Genomic DNA, 17,585 nt, shown 5'->3' on the forward strand with positions numbered 1-17,585 from the left:
TAGTTTCATGGTTTATTTTTTTTATACAGTGCATTTAACAACATCTCAACACCAGCAAACACAAAGGTATACTCCAGATGACAGTGATGGCAGAGCCCTCCTGGGTTACGACTCACACAGTCGAGGCTGACGACACTCATTGCATCAGTCCAGGACACTTCCACTAGTAAACACACACCTCTGAGATGTTCTGCTCCTGTCCCATCTGCAAACTTTAACCAGAACCAATGCAGTGCCTTGCAGAAATATTAAGACATGTTTGACTTTTTGGCAATAATTGGGAAGTGGACAGGAAATGGTGCACGGTTTTTTAAAACATTTTAAGAATAAAAGTCTGAATAATGCACTGTGCATAATCCTGCTTAGCCAAAAGTCATTCTGGTTATCTTACAGGATATGAAGATATCATCAGTGCCTGTATGTACATGAGAACATCTCTTCTGTCATGCAGGAAATAGTGGAGTACACACTTTGCTGTGTCTCAAAATTAAATCTCCCGGAGGTAGAAATGTTATCTTTTAGTCAGGTGTGAATTAGAAAGGCCAGCTTAAAGGGTGCCCCCCTGCTTTGTATGAAACAAAAAGAGATTTGCATGTTTCTGGGCGTGAGCTGAGCTGAGCTGAGCTGAGCTCGTGTTTTTTGTTTGTCACTCATGTTGTAAGGGGAGATCTATTCAAATAGACCATTCAGAGTTAAAAGCTGCTCTTTTTAGGTGGGAGTTTTCCACTGTGTTTGTCCATGAAGTGGGAAACACAGACACCTCCCTGCTCAGAGATCAGGTGTCAGACATATGGAAATATGTCATATCAGCCCAGTTTCAACCGGTCTAAGGTCATCCTTCGTTTTGTTTTTTTTTCTTTTCTTTTTTTTTTTCCTTTGGGATCCAGACTCATTTGCTTATCCATGTGCATTTATTTGCGACCATGCACTCACGGTGTGAGTGAGGCTGAGGGGAACTGAATGCCTTTTTTGTTGCTTTGTCAGGGAAGTAACTTGTCAGGAACCAGCGAAGCAAAGCTGGTCTTGTTGAAGAGCAGACTAATGAGGCGCGGGGTTCCAGCCGTCTGACAAACACAACTTGAAAAGAGCCGCTTTCGTCCCCATAACAAAGTCTGACTGCTGTCTTTGTTCAAAATCTATGATGACATTTTAAATATTTAAAAGAAAAATTATGTGGTGGTAAGAAACAGAATGAAAACCATGGCCTTGCCAATGATTGCAAATGTTTTAACGGAAGAGAAAAGTACATGAATTAATATAATATTCTTATTAGATTTGTATAATTAGGTTTGTGAGTGTGACGCTACTCTTTATTTGTGTTAATATTTCCATACTGCAGTTATTAAAGAGAGGATAAGGAGGTAATGTAATCACCATTATAAAGGCTGACAGTTTAGAGTCACATGATCTTAATAAGAGCCATATAAATTGATCAGGCTGCTGTATTTATGTCCCTAATACTTAGCATTATCGGCAAAGCTATTAACTTGCTTTGTTAATAGCTGTAATAATAATAATATTTTTTTGAGTGTTGACTTGTTTAAATAATGACACAATTATTTTCCAGACCAAATTTTCCATGACTTGCATTCAAATTCAGATTGAGGAAGTAAATTTCTCCCCTGATTCTTGTTCTCAAAGCATCCAGCAGAGGTCGCTGTAGGCGGGGAAGACTTGAAAGCCCCTCAGAGAATAAAGAATCTGAGGGAAATTTCCAGAATAAGTAAATAATTTCATCAAATTCAAAATCTGATGGCTGTGTTTCTACATTAATTTAGTTTTTCTGGACTCTCTTGTGTGTAATGCCATGATGAACGATTGTGAAACACTAGTGTATTATGCAGATCTGTAAATGAGCTTAAGTGTAAAAAAAAAAAAAGAAAAAAAAAATGAAACGACTGACAACAAAAATGGGTGCCACTTTGAAGCATATTATTATTAACATATGTATGTTTTACAAGAGCTTACATACAAGTAGTACAAACACAATATTAAGGTATATTATCAAACCTTCTCCCAGTCATTATCACTACGATTTAGGCATAAATAAACTGAAAATATTACAAAACCGGTGAATACAGGAGTAGGAACTTTATCCATCTACAGGAAATCCCAGATCTTTCCAAAGGCACTGCTGGACAGATTTGGTTGGTGCAGTGAAGGGAGGTAAAACCGATTAGGGGGAAGGTGGCAGTGTACATGTATTTCATCATCATAACTTAATGCGTTTGGTTATCAGTCAGTGCTGTGACCCTGCACACTGAGCCCTATAAGCCTCTTAAAAAGGCAAAACCCTCCGACAGTCTCCTGCACTAAGTGTTATGCTGATTTTTTTCTTTCTTTTTTTTATCTCATGAAGTCGAAATTAATTTCATTAAAAAAAAAAAAAAGCAACAACCAAACAAAGAACAACAATAGTTTCATTTTGTGAAACAGTAGACGGGAAACCCTTAGATAATGAATCCTTTTGAAATCATTTCAGCAAATTCCAGCAGGATTCACACTGAAGATACACTTTTATTCAAAATAAAAATGTAACACCCACCTAAGAATAAAAACTAGACTTTTTTTCTTTCTTTTTTTTTCTTTTTTTTTTTACTTTACATCAGCACAGACCACATTTATAGTTTGAGGCCTCCAGAGCCGGCATTACAGCATGTATTAGTTGGGTCTGAATATCTACCCCAAACTCATTTAACTTCACTTTTATTCAATCAGGATGTCTAGTTACGATCCAGCCCTGGGATTTGTAAAAGCATTATAGAATCACAAAATGACGTGAAAAAGAACAGTCACGAGTTATGTAACATACAGATTAAGATGTTTTTCCCCTCCGGTTTCTGTTTCAGCGTCTAAACGCCACGCCGAGAACAAAGACGTTCACTGCAGGCTCAGGTGGATGTATGGCTTCTGTAGTCACTGTTTTCATATTGTCACAGTGTCTTGCAAAAGTCTTCATACCCCTTTGACACAAACTCAGACATCTTTGTATTTTATTGAGATTATATATATATATATATATATATATATATATATATATATATATATATATATATATATATATATTTATATGATAGAACCACGCAAACTAATGCATCATTGTGAAGGGGAACGGAAAAAGAGGGACGGCTTTCACATTATTCCCAAATAAGTATCAGAAGAGTATAACGTGCGTTTGTATTTACCGCCTTTCCTGTCATATCATCAATAAAACACAGAGCAACCAATGGGACTCTGAAGACGCCTAATGAGTAAGCTGACATGTGGAAATAGTAAATAGCCTTTACTTTTCCAGCATTTTAATAAGTCCAGAGGATTCCCTAAAACGCTTCACACTGCAAGGTGGTCTGGTCACATAAGACTGACACATCCAGGGCAATCCAACAAACCAGAGCGACAAAGGGATGGTTTGAATCAAATCGCTGAAGTCCAGTTGAGAACCTGCGGGGAAATGTGTTCAAGGGTGATAATCCTTTTGCAAGGCACTGACTCTTACAAAGGCTGACCCTGGAAACTCGCCTTTGTGCCCACCAGTCATCAGCTTTGACATCTCTCGCATTTTTTTGAAAACTCAAACAGGATATTGGTCAAAAGTCTGCCTGTGCCTGTGCAGACCAACTTTAGATCCGTCCTTCCCTTTGTTTTCCCTTTCTCTTTACACCATTGCGTAATCGAACTGCCCTCTGTCCAGCCCCTTGTGGTCAGTCCATGTGGACGAAGGCATGCTGCTGTAAGGGTCGAGTAAGATGCGGACGCAGCGTACCACCAGGAAAAGCAGCAGCAGAACCAGGAGGCCCACGAAGCACAGAGCCGAGCCCTGCTCGGGGTGCCCCGCCGGGGGCTGCATCGCTGTCGAGCCCCTGGGGAACCCGGGCGGAGCTGGGGAGGAGAAATCATAGTCCACGACCCAGTAGGGTGCGTCGCTCATCCTGGGTGCTTTTCAAATCGCTTATCGTTGAACTTTAGTTGTGAGGTCAGAAGCTGGGAGGACTGGCATCGCCCTGCTTGCTCTTCTTTGTCCCTGGGTCTGATTTTTGACGTCACGACGTTAAATCTGGAGCTGCTTACTCCGGAGTGTGGAGTTTCCCTTAAGCCGGGGGAAAGCAGAAACAACAGGGCACGGATCACCGGTGCAAATTAATAAGCCCTCAGGTAAACCGAGAAGCAGGCCGAGGCACGCTCAGCGAGGCTTAATCACGCCTAATTGGCTGGTGTCGGGTTATAAAGCTTCTTTATAAAGCTTCACCCGCACATAATCACTCAGAAGAGAACTAAATATCAATACTTGAATTTGCTGCTGGAAGCATAAGAAAGCCAGTTCATTAAACGTTATCCAAGATTACAAAGTGAGTCATAAATCTCAGATAGATAAATCGCAGGACTTCCAGCGTGTTTTGTTGCATTTGAATTACTTAAATGTTTCGCTCATTATTCACCGAGTTAATTTCCTACAAGAAAAAAAAAAAAAAAACATATTTTGAATTGCATATTTCTGAGTCCTGAGTCAGCAAGAACGTCCCCGTTTCGCTGATTTGGAAACCTAAGAGAAAGAAAGAGAGAGAGGGAACAAATACAAAAAGCCTCAGTGAGTGTGGAGCAAACACAGCTGCTCGTAGATCAACATTTCAGTGGTTTTGAAATTCATGCCATTGTTAAACCAGTTCTTCTCTTTAAGAAACTACGTGAGACAAAAAGTAGGCTTTCTGCCCTGATCTCTCAGGAAAATTTCAGCACAGGTAAAGAAGTTGTGTAAAGATGTGTTTAAATTAAAAAAAAAAAAAAATCTTGGTGAGTTCTCTGTGGTGTCTTTAATGAGACCTTGGGTGAAAATACATTTCCTGTGGTAGACATTTTCACCAAGTCAGCATTTTCTACTCCAAGGAAGCTCTGCCTGCCACCACCCCTTCTTTCCCCCTCAAAAAAACACGTTTCAGGTCCTGTGCTCTCTGCACTGAGGGGGCAATCACAGCTTTAATATGGAGACTTGAATGCATGGTGGAAGAAAAAAAATAAAAAATACGGTACCTGACTGAGGATCAACTATCACATGCTTCCAACGGGGCTGGAGTCTCCAGATAGCAGCGCGCCTGTAGGAACAACATGCAGAACATGAACTGAGCAGGACGGGGCAAGCTTCAGAACGAGGATGTAGACAACACAGAGTCTGCATCAGCAGCAGATTTGTCAGTCAGAGCTCCACATGCTGATTTTTATCACTTGCCAGAGAATTTGAACAGGAAGGAAAGCAAACTGGTTTTGTTCCTCCTTAAATCCGTCTGTGTTTGCCAGATTTTTCTTGGTGTGCATAACACGCACTCCTTGCTTTTTCAGAAGTCTCAAGCACATGAATTTAAAGGAGGTGACGTTTAGTTTGGATTTAGGTGCATTTTCTGTAAACCTCAAGTATTTTAGTGTGCAAATGTTGTTTCTTATTTTCTAATTTTTTTTAAATATAATTTTATTTTACTGTTCCCATGCTGCAATGAGAATATACATCAGTTTGGTTTTCTTAGATTTTTAAATGATTGCAGGAGTTTAAATCATTTACTTAAGAACTGTTATTATCAGTTTTGTGTGTTTTTAAGGGTCACCACCACAAGAAAGATATTTATAATCAAACCAGATGCATAAACACCTGCTTGCAATCTGTCTATTGTTTTAAAATCTTTTTTTTTTCTCCCTTTAATATTTAATTTCTAATTCCACAATAACTCGTAGAGAGTTTGTCATCTTTTTAGCAACATGCACTCCTGAGTTTTAAAGTTGTCTCTAAACCATGAGCGTTGAAAGCAAATCAGATGGAGTTTGGAGTTTGACACATTTTCTCTGATCCTGGAGAATGATTGGTGGATATGCAGTAATGACTTCAGTAACACTTTATTGGACGGGGTGTGCATAACACTGACATGACACTGTCATAAACACAGGACCTGAACATAAACATTATTTGGTAAATAATGACACTTTAATGCAAAGTTTACATTTTTAATGGAGTTTCAAGGCAACTTTTAAAGCAACTTTTCATTAAAAGTGTCGTTATTTACTGAATGACACTTTGTGACAACAGTCATTGAACGTTCATAAAGACTCCGTCATCTTCATGACAGTGTCATGTCAGCCTTATACACACCCCGTCAAATAAAGTGTTACCATGATTTCATTCTCTTACAACCAAATTTAATCTGTTGTTTCACTTCAGATATTGAGATTGTACGTTTTGAGTTATATTCAGCACGAAGATAACCGGCTCTGAGTTTGCTTTTGGGTCACTCGTGAGCTTGACAGGTTAACAAGATCAACAACAATACAGCAAGATTTCTTATCAAAGCAAATGGATTTACATCTTCAGATTGTTCAGAGCTACAAAACTGGAGCATCTTCGTTTGAAGAGATTTTAAACGCTGGCTGGTGCAGCCGGCACCATCCAGCCAGGCCAATAACTTCTGACATCACACCACATGCAGCGACATATGGCCCTGCGGGTGGCGTAATACATGTTCCCGTTTTCTATTCCTGTGGATTATGTGACAGCAGCTTTAAAGATGTCAAGGACTTTAAAAATAAAGAGAGTTGTCAAAAGTTAAATCTAAATGCGCTTTTGACCTCAAAATGAAACTGGAATTTTTAACAAATTATTTGCAGTAATATTATAAAAAGGGCTGAGTTAAACAGGCAGCTCAGAGAAAAGATAAAGTCTTTAACTTTTCAATCCACGTTAAACCAAACCATTAAAAAAAAATGCTTCACTCGCTTTCACAGATTCGATGGGTGAAAATTGTTCTAACTAAACTAAACTATTGCTGAATCGGTTATCATACAACGGCTTAAATAACATGCAATAAATTAACTTATTACAGAAATCCACACCAAAACAAAGGATGCTAACAGTAGTTCATACTCAACAAAAGTCATTCAACACTGAGGCATCGTTTCAGGGTCGAACTGATCAGATGAGACCAGAACTTACAGTCGGCGATGATCCTGTTTCTGCAGCAGCCGAGGTTTCAGCACCACGGACAGCTCTGGGGGTTCTCCTCTGCAGGTGGAGCCTGAGGTCTGAACTTCACGCACCGCCTCCACTCCCACCGGAGCTTTAATGTCTTCACCCTCTGTAGGATCCTCCCATCTGCTCCTCCCTCGCTCCCTCCCTGCTGGTTCGTCTCTGAACACTTTGGAAGACACAGAGCATGTTTTTTTTTTTCCTGCTGTAGGACCAGTGGGGCTGGAATATCACCTAGCAGCATTCACTACATCTCATCTTGAAGACTTGACACGCAGAAAAATAAAGTTGGAAAGCAGCCGTAATAGATGAAAAACTGTTAGAAAAAAAAAATCCTTTTGTCAACTTGAGGATTGTTAGATTATGTAGGTAAAAAAACAAAAAAAAAACAACTGTTGTTGAGTTTTGAGCTGAAGATGTTCAAACACTAAAAATATTAAAGCCATGTGCAGGCAGAAGGTCATTTTTTAACTCATATTTATGAGCTTTGCCATTTTGAGCTGATCTTTGCTTGATTTCAATGAAAGCAAAACAGAAAAACGTGTTTTGATTTAATTTTAAATCAAACAGTCAATATGAAATACAGAAGGCTGTTCTGTATATTATCAAGATTCAAAATATAAGCTAAAACAGTGGAACTTGTTACAGCCATCCGGAAATACAACTGTGTTCTTATGCTTTGATTTCATGTTTATCCTCTTTATGAAGTCAATTTACTTTTATACATGGAAAAGTCCCAAAGTGTCTAATAAGCACTTATTCCCACCTTCCACCCAGGTTGGTGTATTTTCAGGCTCGTCCTGAAAAATAGCCACTTGAGATTCAGTTCAGTTCAGTTCAGTGGATTTATGTAGCACTAATTCCCAGTTCTTTTTTTTATCTGCTTTTTTTTTTTTTTTTGGAAGAAAAAACACTATATCATAATATTTTAAGAAACAAAGGTTTACCTAAAACCACATTACCTCTCAGATGGCAGAAAGAAAAAGTGTTAATATCATCTTGCGTTCACAGTAGCCGGTTATCAAGTTACTTAAGATACTTAAGATCTATTTATCCCCGCTACGTCACAAGTTTTGCTGAGCTGTGACATATTATGTGATAAAGATGTGGAAGCAAAACAAGCTGAGCCACCTGCCTGTACCTGTGGCTTTACTCCAGATACTTACAGGGAGAAGTAATTAGTTGGCATAGTTCATATTCTACAAAACACACATCCATGTCCCCCCACCTGCGGCTACATGGGAACTCCCTGTTGGTTTAATTAATAGTGAGTGAATTGTAGCACAGAACCAGTTCATAATCTCATCATGCAGAGCTGTCCTCCTGTGGCCATAACTGATGAGAGCCTCTGACCTCGAGTTATGAAATTTGTTGTTGTTGTTTGTTTATTTTGGTTATGAATATCACTGTTGTACAATTTCTAACTTGTGTTTCAAAAACACAGGTCACGACTGCAGGGTGCTTGGGATCTCCAACGGCCTGTGTTGGAAAACGGTTGTGTACAGATTTTTGCTTTATATGCAAAACTTTTTTTTGCATATAAAGCAATGTTGAAAAGTTTTGTGCAGAGTTGTTGCATCAGTTATAGAAAAAAAAAAGGATGCCTGACAGAGATTTTTTTTTAAAAAAACGAGTTCCCCAAAATTGTTCCAAAAGGTTGATGGCTTTTCTTGGTCTGCCTTGGAGGCCTGATGACATTTGTTGTGGTTGTTCAGCAATTTTAGTGGTAAACTTCAAATATGTATTCAACAAACCAAACTGCTCCTTTTTTTTTTTAGAACTCTGTGAAAACTGTTTCATTATACAGTCAGTTGACAGTAAGCAAAAAGTAAAGTAACTTATACATTTACATAAAACAGCTTATCCTTGCTGTTCAGCATTGGTGGAAAACACATGATGTTGTGAACCTGGTTTTTCTTGCAAGTATCCTGGGAGACTTGTTAAAGTGTATGACAAGAAGAAATCTTTGAAGTACCACCAGATTTTAAATAAAAGTCTGACAACTCATGGAAAGTAGTAGAAGGTTTGGTTCAAATGATTTTTGTAAAACCAACACCTTGATGTAAATTTCCTTAAAAAGGCAATGCGTGATTAGACTGCTGCAGCAAAAAAATATCAATTCAAATAATGGCTTTTTTTTTATATAAATCTTTACTAGGTGGATACTGTACTAACTACAGTGTAGGCTGGAGCACAGTGTGGTGTGTGTACGGTTGCATCATTAAAGGGTGAAAGCATTGCTCCTTCCTCTAACACCTTCTCACTAAACACATCTCTTAGAGAAACAACTCTCCCTGTCAAAGTTAACTTGATTTGCACAAAGAAAGGGGAACGGTTGTGTAAAGAAACACCAGGATGCAGAAGGTTTGTTCACAGGGAAGCCTCATCTCTGCAGACTAGTTGATTTAGTTGGTACAAAGACCTCTCTAATCATTTATCTCAAGACAGCCATGAGATAAACTACCCCACACGTATTGACTGTGTGTGTGTGAATCTATAGGCATGAATTATTTAAAGCCTAATCCATCAGTCCCACACAAACTGATCTATGAGTATATCAACTGGCATTGATAGCCGCGTCCATGAACATCTATCAACATGTGTCAGGACCGAAATGAGAAAACTAAAGACAGACACACAGGACATCCAGAGTTTAATTTGTTCTTGAGAGAGGAGCGCACATACACAACGCACCCAGAGCTGCAGACTCTGAGGAAGCGGAGGCAAAAAATAATTATGTTAGCCTGGTTTGTTTTGAGGTTTTGACAAGATCTGCTTAACTTAAAAGCCAAAAGACATGAAAAGTTTGGCAGAAACTCTGAAATATAAGAAACCTGACTTCAGAAGAAAGGCATGTGTTGAGCACAGGACAAACAAAATTTATTTTATTCCAACAGGATTCTGATATTACATTATGTACATGGAGAATAAGTTACGTGTACATATTTGCAAGAGAACATGTAGATGAGCTGGAGCTCTTTGGCATAAACTTAACCCACCATGTTTACAGAGAGAGAGATAAAGAGTTGAGCATGACCTCACAGTCAAACAAGGAGGAGGAAGTATTATGCTATGGGAAGGGTTTTATGGGCTGTGTGTAAACTCTTGCATGAGAACCGTCTTGCATCAGTAAAAATTATGGATAATTGAAGTATTTTACCTTTAAGTTGAGCAGATAGACACTTTAACCTACGTACAAGACTTCCTGTCTAACAAAATAAGAGCATGCTGTGCCTGTCGGATATAGCCATGAATTTTGGTATCATCAAATGGACTCAACATAAACATCGATAATATTTCAAACAACAATGCAGTCTGTTCAGTAATAAACTCATTTGTCACCATTGTTTTTAAAAACCACATTCAGAAACGTAAACAGAGCAGATGTGCAAGACGAACAGGTGAATGATTGAACAAAACGGTTCTGGAAACCTGAAGCTGCCTGGATGACGAAATGAAACGAAACAATGCACGTCTCATTTATTTACAGGTTATGATGTAGATTAAGAGAAGGACGCACTGCACTGCAACTTAACAAAACACAATGTGGTATTCCTGATAATGTAGCTAATAAACTTGTTATCCAAGAGCACCTGTGGCATTAAATCAATACATCGTTACTTTCAATGTTTTATATTCAAATCATCTCATGTCATTGTACTTTTATGCGCGAAATAAAACCCACAAAGCTGCATATAAAAGCAAAACAACAGTCAGAGATCTATCACATCTATTTACAATCACTCTCATTTCTGCCTTCGTTGAGATTGGAAAAGTTATTTCACTAGAGAAAACAATACCTAAACCCAAAACATTGACTGAGAAGGTCCATCAAGTTCCACCCAGTTTTTACACGTCGAACCGTTTGTGTTATGTTTACACAAGAGGAGAATTGTTTTCCTGCTATTTGATTTAAAGTCATCAGCTTCTGACCGGAATCACTTGATTTTTAGGAACCTAATGAGCGAACAGTCCTGCTGACAGCGTTCTTCAACATGGAAACTGAGAAGATTCACCAGTAGTTATTCTCAGTGGTGTGTTTAAAATGAAGTCAGAAGAAGCACTTCATTTTAAACATCAGAAAGAAAGCGAAATTCAGCGACATATCAAGACACGTCTGCGGTTCTTTCATGCTGCGGCAGAGTGAGAGAGAGCAAGACTTTCAGCGGGTAACAGGAAGGCTGAACTAATAAAAGCAAATATAAATTTCTATGAGCATGATTTGGAAATGTTAGCAGTTACTTAGAAATCCTCAAGTAAGGTTAGGATCTACATTCTCTAGGTCTAGGATGTACCCATGGAAGTGCTGTTTAGGTAGGCTAAGTACTAATACGAAGGAGTTAAACCTCAGAAGTATGTTTTCAGTTTAGCAATAATGGGACATACCAGTTGTTTTGGAGAAACTTCTGCACCATTCAGTTGCATGATGTCACCTTTGCCCTCAATGTAAATAACTGATTGCTCAAGGCAGGAATGCTACAAAAATCATAATTTCTGAATCTTGCTCTAAATCTCAAAGAAAAACCAGATTCAGCAAAAACTACCAGAAAACGTCTGATGGGTGCATCTCTAGTTTCTGCCAAAAATCAGAGCTTACTTCTTCAGTGTTAATGGTGTGAAGAACATTTCCACTGTGCCACGGTACGTCGAGTTTGCAGCCACAAATGCAAATTTGAAGCTGCTTACACTATACCTCCAATGTTCAAAAAGAAAAGTGATAAAAATATAGAATCACTTTGACACATCTCTCAAGACTTCAGCAGACATAAAAGATGAAGGTCCACTTTTTCCACCTACAAGATAGGATCTTTCTGAATCTTGCCACTAGTATGGAAGAGGAGCAGCAGAGGATGAAGGCTTCAGTATCGTGATTCTGTGTTTGAACAGACAATAATAACAAGAAGGTTTAGGTGCTTTACTTATATCTCTGTCCATCCAAGCACTGTGAAGAACAGCAAGCAAGATCAAAGTTCAAGTCAGGATGTAGATTCCAGCGAATGATCGAGCATCAACTATGTACATGTGCACATGAATCTTCTGGAAAGTCGGCACAGAGAAGAAGGGGCTTTGCTCTGCTCCGGAGCCGATTCCAGCCCAGCGTTTGTGTCCTCTGCCCTCCTTTACAGTTTGTCCAACAGAGGAGACGCTCGTCTGCGTCCCCTGGAGCCTCCTATTAGAGGATCTGCTCTGTGCTGGAGGCGGAGATGTCCAACAGCCTCCAGGCGGCGTTGGGGTTCAGCTCCTCCTGGTCCCGACACAGGGCCCACACGTGCATCATCCTCATCACTTTCTCCTGTAGAGGGCAGAGGCGTTTAATGCCAAACAGCAACATAAATGATTAACTGTTTTCAATTTTCTTTAACCGTGTCTTCTGGTATAATTCAATGTGACATTTTGTGGTTTCAAATTAACTATTAACCACTAGCGCTGTTTCAAATCTGCAGTAAATTTGAAGTTCACTGACCGGATCGCCTTCCACGACGTCTCCTTTCGGGCTGCGGACCACCATGACGACCTGAGCCTGGAAGGTAATGATCAGCACCGGGCCCTGGTCCATCAGCTTACCCATCGCCAACTAACACACACAAAGATGCCACAAAATAAGAGGCTCACAGGAGGAACAGCTGATTTAAAGTAATTCGGTTTCTCCGATGTTGGATGTTCAACTTTTCAAACCTAACCCATGCTGCCATATATTAATTGAAGAGGATATGTCATTTCTGAGCACTGGAGTAAAATTGCTGGAACATTCTCTCATTTGAAGATCAGCTACTGTCTTAAATGTTCTGAACTTGTGTGATCTTTTCGTCTGTGGTAGAGATGTTTCTAGCCCTGTATGGATTTCATTTCCACATTCACCAATTCGCCAATCGGTATGTTGAAGAAGAAGGAGTGCTGATCTAGAAAAATTGGGCTATTTTTGCAAGAAAATAAGGACATACTGCATTGGATGTTGGGAAATCTCCATGGCTGTAAGAGATAGTACTAACAGGTTGTAGCAGAACTTACATCTATGTTATCAATGTCAAGAACTTTGGACTGAAAGAGAAGGCCCAGAGCCTTGGCCTGCTGGATGGGATGGGCCAGCTGACTGTATGTCTGAGAGGAAAAACAAAGGATGAAACAACACTTCACACATAATACCTGAAAGCAGATCAACATGCCAGCTCATTGTCATGCTGTACATTTCTAAAAAGGGCACCATGCATTTAAAAGGGTTTGGAAAAATTACTTTGGAAAATACGCCAGACACATAACTATCATGCAGCAAAAACTGATTTCTATTTGTTTTCTTTAACCTAGAAATCACTTCCACCCTTGTTATTTGGAGCATCGACTTTAAATTAATCAGAGCTTTAAAAAAATGATTAAAGATAAATGTTCATGTGGCTGCTGAATAACTTACAGCTTCATAGCACCAGTCCTTTAACACATCCAGCTCTCCACGGACCATAGCCTGCAGAGGACACAATTCATGAGTGAGCTGTGGGAAAATGCTTCACTTAATTGTGCTTTGATATTTCTGAGACTCAGGTTTTATCTTTCTCTGTTTAAAAAATCATCTACAGATTTAAATTTAAACTCCAACCTGCTATCTTTATCTTATTTTAACTAATTTTTTCCCCCTAACTGAGCCAGGTTGTATCAGGAAGCAAAGGAATGAAATACGACGGGAAACGGATAAAAGAAAAGAAGGATTTAAGGAATAAACGACAAACAAAAGCTGGTGGCTCCTATTACCTCCAGGATGTTTGGGATGATGTCTTTCTCACACTGCTTGAGGAAAGTGTCCTTGTCAAACTTGGGATCAATCTTCAGGATCTCTGTCAGCACTTCTGACATTTCTGTCTTCGAGAAAAGGCCACCTAGAAACGCACGTCAACGCCATCAGCAACACCGACAAAAACAGCACTGGTATGCTACAAATGAAATTTGTAGGTCTGAATATATAAAACAACTAGAAAGAGAAGGTGGACATGATGGAGAGTTACCTAAAAAGTCGGTAACTCTGTCAGTCATGGCTCTGGATGCTCTGATGAGAGCGTTGTCACTTTCATCATATTTCATCTTCATCTCAAAGAATCCTGAGCACAAAGGAAAAAGAAATGAGAGTTGGACTTTTCTTAGAACAACAAAGTGTTTTTAGATAATAAAGGCAGCAGCTGTATTCATCAAAAACACCTAAAGGGTGCACCATTTTTCTTTTTAGGCATGCGCTTATAAAACTATCTGCTGCCCCCTGCTGTCACCAACTGAGAAGGCATGTCTGCAGATTAAGCAGAAGGGCATTAAGGACATAAATAGTTTATTTGGAAGCAACTTACGGTTAAAGACCAGATTATTGTCCTTGAAGTCCTTCCACTGCTGGTACCACTTTGAATCCTTATGCAGAACCACACCCAGAGCTTCTCTACATCATAAAAACAAACGTGGAATTTTTAATCATATGGAAGCGAACTTCATAAAATATACACAGTGGTGGAAACATAACAGGCAAACTGAAACTGGTTTATTGCACAAAGATTAAAAGTCTTAAATGAGTAGAAGGAATTTAAAACCTAAATTGGACATTCTGGACGTATTTAAGGCCTAAAGTCTTTGGGACATTTTGAGATATTGAAGAACCTTGTGATTTCACTGGCTTATATTTGCTTTTACTGAAATAAATGGGAATCAATACAAATACAAGCCACACTTTTCAGATTTTCATCTGGAAAAAAAAATCACCATTTCATTCGTACTTTATGTTTCACCCATATCATCCATATGTATAAACAGGATGAAAAAACAACTAAATACACATTTTTGCAAGACTTCACACATTGTTTATCAATGCAGAGAACAGTGATTTTTCTTTTCTTTTTAGCAGCTACTTACTCATTGGCCTCAAACACTCTACTGTCACTTTCTGCCCCTTTAAATGAAAAATCACTTCTCATCCTCAGCTGAGCAGGAGCTCTGTAGGGGCCGCCGTCCCCGACGTCTATCTCCTTCTTCATGGACTCAACGCCCTGCAGAGGAAGCAGCGGTTTTAAACGTTTTGAGCTGGGAAGCATGAAAGTTCATCAGCACGTTAAAGCAGATAAAATCAGGAATAAAGGAAAAGCAAACAAGCACTTCAGACGTATGTGTCAGGAAAGGGTTGTTATTTATCTGCAACTGAGTGAAGAGTAAACTGAAAGCTACGCTATTGCAAATTCAAAAGCTGCATTTTAAAAGAAGAAACTTAGAGAGATGTCTATTCTTCTGACCTGTGAGATGGCCTTGAAGGCGCTGGTCCGGCCCAGTTTCTCTCCACCTTTAGACACGGACTCTGCAGAGTGCATGGCTGTCCTCGCTGCCTCTTCCACGCCTTCTTTGATCTTCTTTCCTATGTCCGTACGAGTCACCTCCTCTAGACCCTTAAGCACACACAAAAACAAAAAAATAGTAAAAGAAAGAATTCAAATGGATGTCCACTGAATAAATGTGCAAATATGTAAGGTGAATTCACAACAGGGAATGAATCCTTCTAAAAAAATAAATTTAAAAAAATCCAGTAACCACTCTTTAGTGCTTTCTGTTTAGATCCCATTAAACACCTCACCTCTTTGACAGTGTCTGACAGAGAGCCAAAGGTCTTCTTAAACACCTCAGAAGTCTTTACCGTCTCTGCCTCTATAGATTTCTAATGAAACAAAGAGTTTTCGCAGCATTCAGTCAAAGGGTTTTTACCAACAATAATCAGTTTTAATGTAGACCGACACACCAGAAGCCAGGCAACTCCCTTACATATTTCCTGCGGGCCTGCTGCAGGGCGTCGGACTCTTCCAGCTTCTTGGCCTCTTCCCTGAACTTCTTGATGTTATCCTTCATCTCCTGGTTCTTACTGAACTCCTGACGAAGATTATCAACAAACTCCCCCAGAAAACCTTTCCGTCCTGAAGAATACCGGACCTGAACAGAGAAACGGAAAAACGTTACACAAAATATTAGTATATGTAAAAAATAATAATAATTCAGGGATCCAGAAATCTACAGGCATCCAAAACACAAAATCGGCAATGGAAGACAAATGAAAACAGTGTACAACAAAATATGCTAACTACTGATTATTTCAATAAAATCCCCAAAAGTGGATCATATGAAAATTATTGTTAGTGTGTACCTGTGCAGCTGCAGCCGGGCTCCTGTGTAACCTGTAGGCATCTCTTTTCCACGTAGCAGAGACCACAGAACGAGTGCAGAGAGCCATGGCATTCCTGCCAATCAGCTGCAATCAAAAAACAGCAGTAAGGTAAGGCAGTCCATGTCAGCAAACAAGTTTCTGTATAATTGCTGATTCTCAACAGAGTACAAGGGAAAGCAACACCAACAGTCCAAGAGAAAATCTTGGAAGATTTTTGAGAAAGATTCAATACATCATTCCTGATACAGCATTAATTTATTTTAAAATGTATTACTTCATTATGCATGATTCCCCCCACCCACCTACCTTTCTGGTTGCACAGACCACTGTTGTTTTTACTCCCACCACCAACATTTTAAGCCTTACGTCACACTGTCACACTACAACAAGAAACTTTAATAATTTTTATTGGGCTTTTACATGATAAGACCAACCCAACATAGTGCATAATTCTGAAGTGGAAGGAAAATATGCATGTGTTTAAAAATAAACCTGAACTCTTTCACCTAAAGAGCATCATTTTGTCAATAAAAATGTGAAGATTTTCAGTCTCTGGGGTCGTCGTGTAGAATGTGTTTCAGACCTTTTTATTACTCAGTTTCTCGTCCGAATCTGCTATGGCAATGGTACTGTAGTAAACATGCAGCCGTTCTTGTTCTGCTCCAGCCCATACCATGGTTTAAAACTACTCACAATGTATTATTGATTTTTAACAGACTCCCTTTCAAAACAGCCTAACCCGGGTAAAGCACAGTAGCCACATTTACTAAAAACCTAGCTTACGTTATTAAGCGGTAACAGATTTAACTGCGACGATTCTGATGCAACAAGGCCTTTTAACGGTCATAACGTACTCCAACTAAGATTTATAAAACCTTTTTCTCATGAATAAAGGTGACAAAACTGACTCAAACACACCGGAGTTAAACTCGTTTTAATAAGATAGCATTTCAAGTCTGAGAGCTGTAATGAAGGGCATGAATGGGGTCTAACCTCGTAACACCGACACACGGACGCTGCCATCTTGATGTTCAATCAGGGAAGCACGTGCATCCTGGTGCGTCTTCGCTGTCTGAACCGACATTCCACATGACCAATAGGAGGACGGGAAGTGAACAGGGGGCGGAGCCAAGTAACACGCTGATTAAAGGGACAATCCCACCTAAAATTAAGACATGCCGCTTCCTATCTGCATAGCACCAATATTCCCACCAGCTACTATGACGCAGCTTTGGAGTTATTCTGAGAAGAAAAGTATGGAGGAAGATTGTTTTGAGAGAAAAAAAATGGAGGAGAGAAAATACACCACAGTGTTAAACAATGCAGGCTGCATAAACTCCACTAATAATAGAGAAAAAGCGTTCATGATACTAAAACGCATTCTGTAGGACACTATTCATAATTCTTTAAATGACA

At 39.3% G+C, this 17,585-nt stretch overlaps 1 protein-coding gene across 1 annotated transcript; it reads right to left on the minus strand.

The window, feature by feature from the left end:
* Positions 1-9,640: 9,640 nt before the first annotated feature.
* LOC106935854 (mitochondrial import inner membrane translocase subunit TIM44-like) lies at positions 9,641-17,270 on the minus strand. Its single transcript, XM_015016552.1, has 13 exons — positions 17,163-17,270; positions 16,149-16,253; positions 15,773-15,937; positions 15,588-15,668; positions 15,253-15,402; positions 14,879-15,012; positions 14,326-14,411; positions 13,993-14,085; positions 13,742-13,866; positions 13,407-13,457; positions 13,010-13,099; positions 12,465-12,575; positions 9,641-12,293 (listed from the first exon to the last, which is right to left on the minus strand). Exons 1-13 carry the CDS (start codon positions 17,190-17,192, stop codon positions 12,174-12,176), a joined length of 1,341 nt encoding a protein of 446 aa, XP_014872038.1. The 5' UTR covers positions 17,193-17,270; the 3' UTR covers positions 9,641-12,173.
* Between the last annotated feature and the right edge of the window lie 315 nt (positions 17,271-17,585).

This window comes from Poecilia latipinna, unplaced genomic scaffold, assembly GCF_001443285.1.
Source record: "Poecilia latipinna isolate Pla-1442-1.1 unplaced genomic scaffold, P_latipinna-1.0 Scaffold2035, whole genome shotgun sequence".
Lineage (NCBI taxonomy): Eukaryota > Metazoa > Chordata > Actinopteri > Cyprinodontiformes > Poeciliidae > Poecilia > Poecilia latipinna.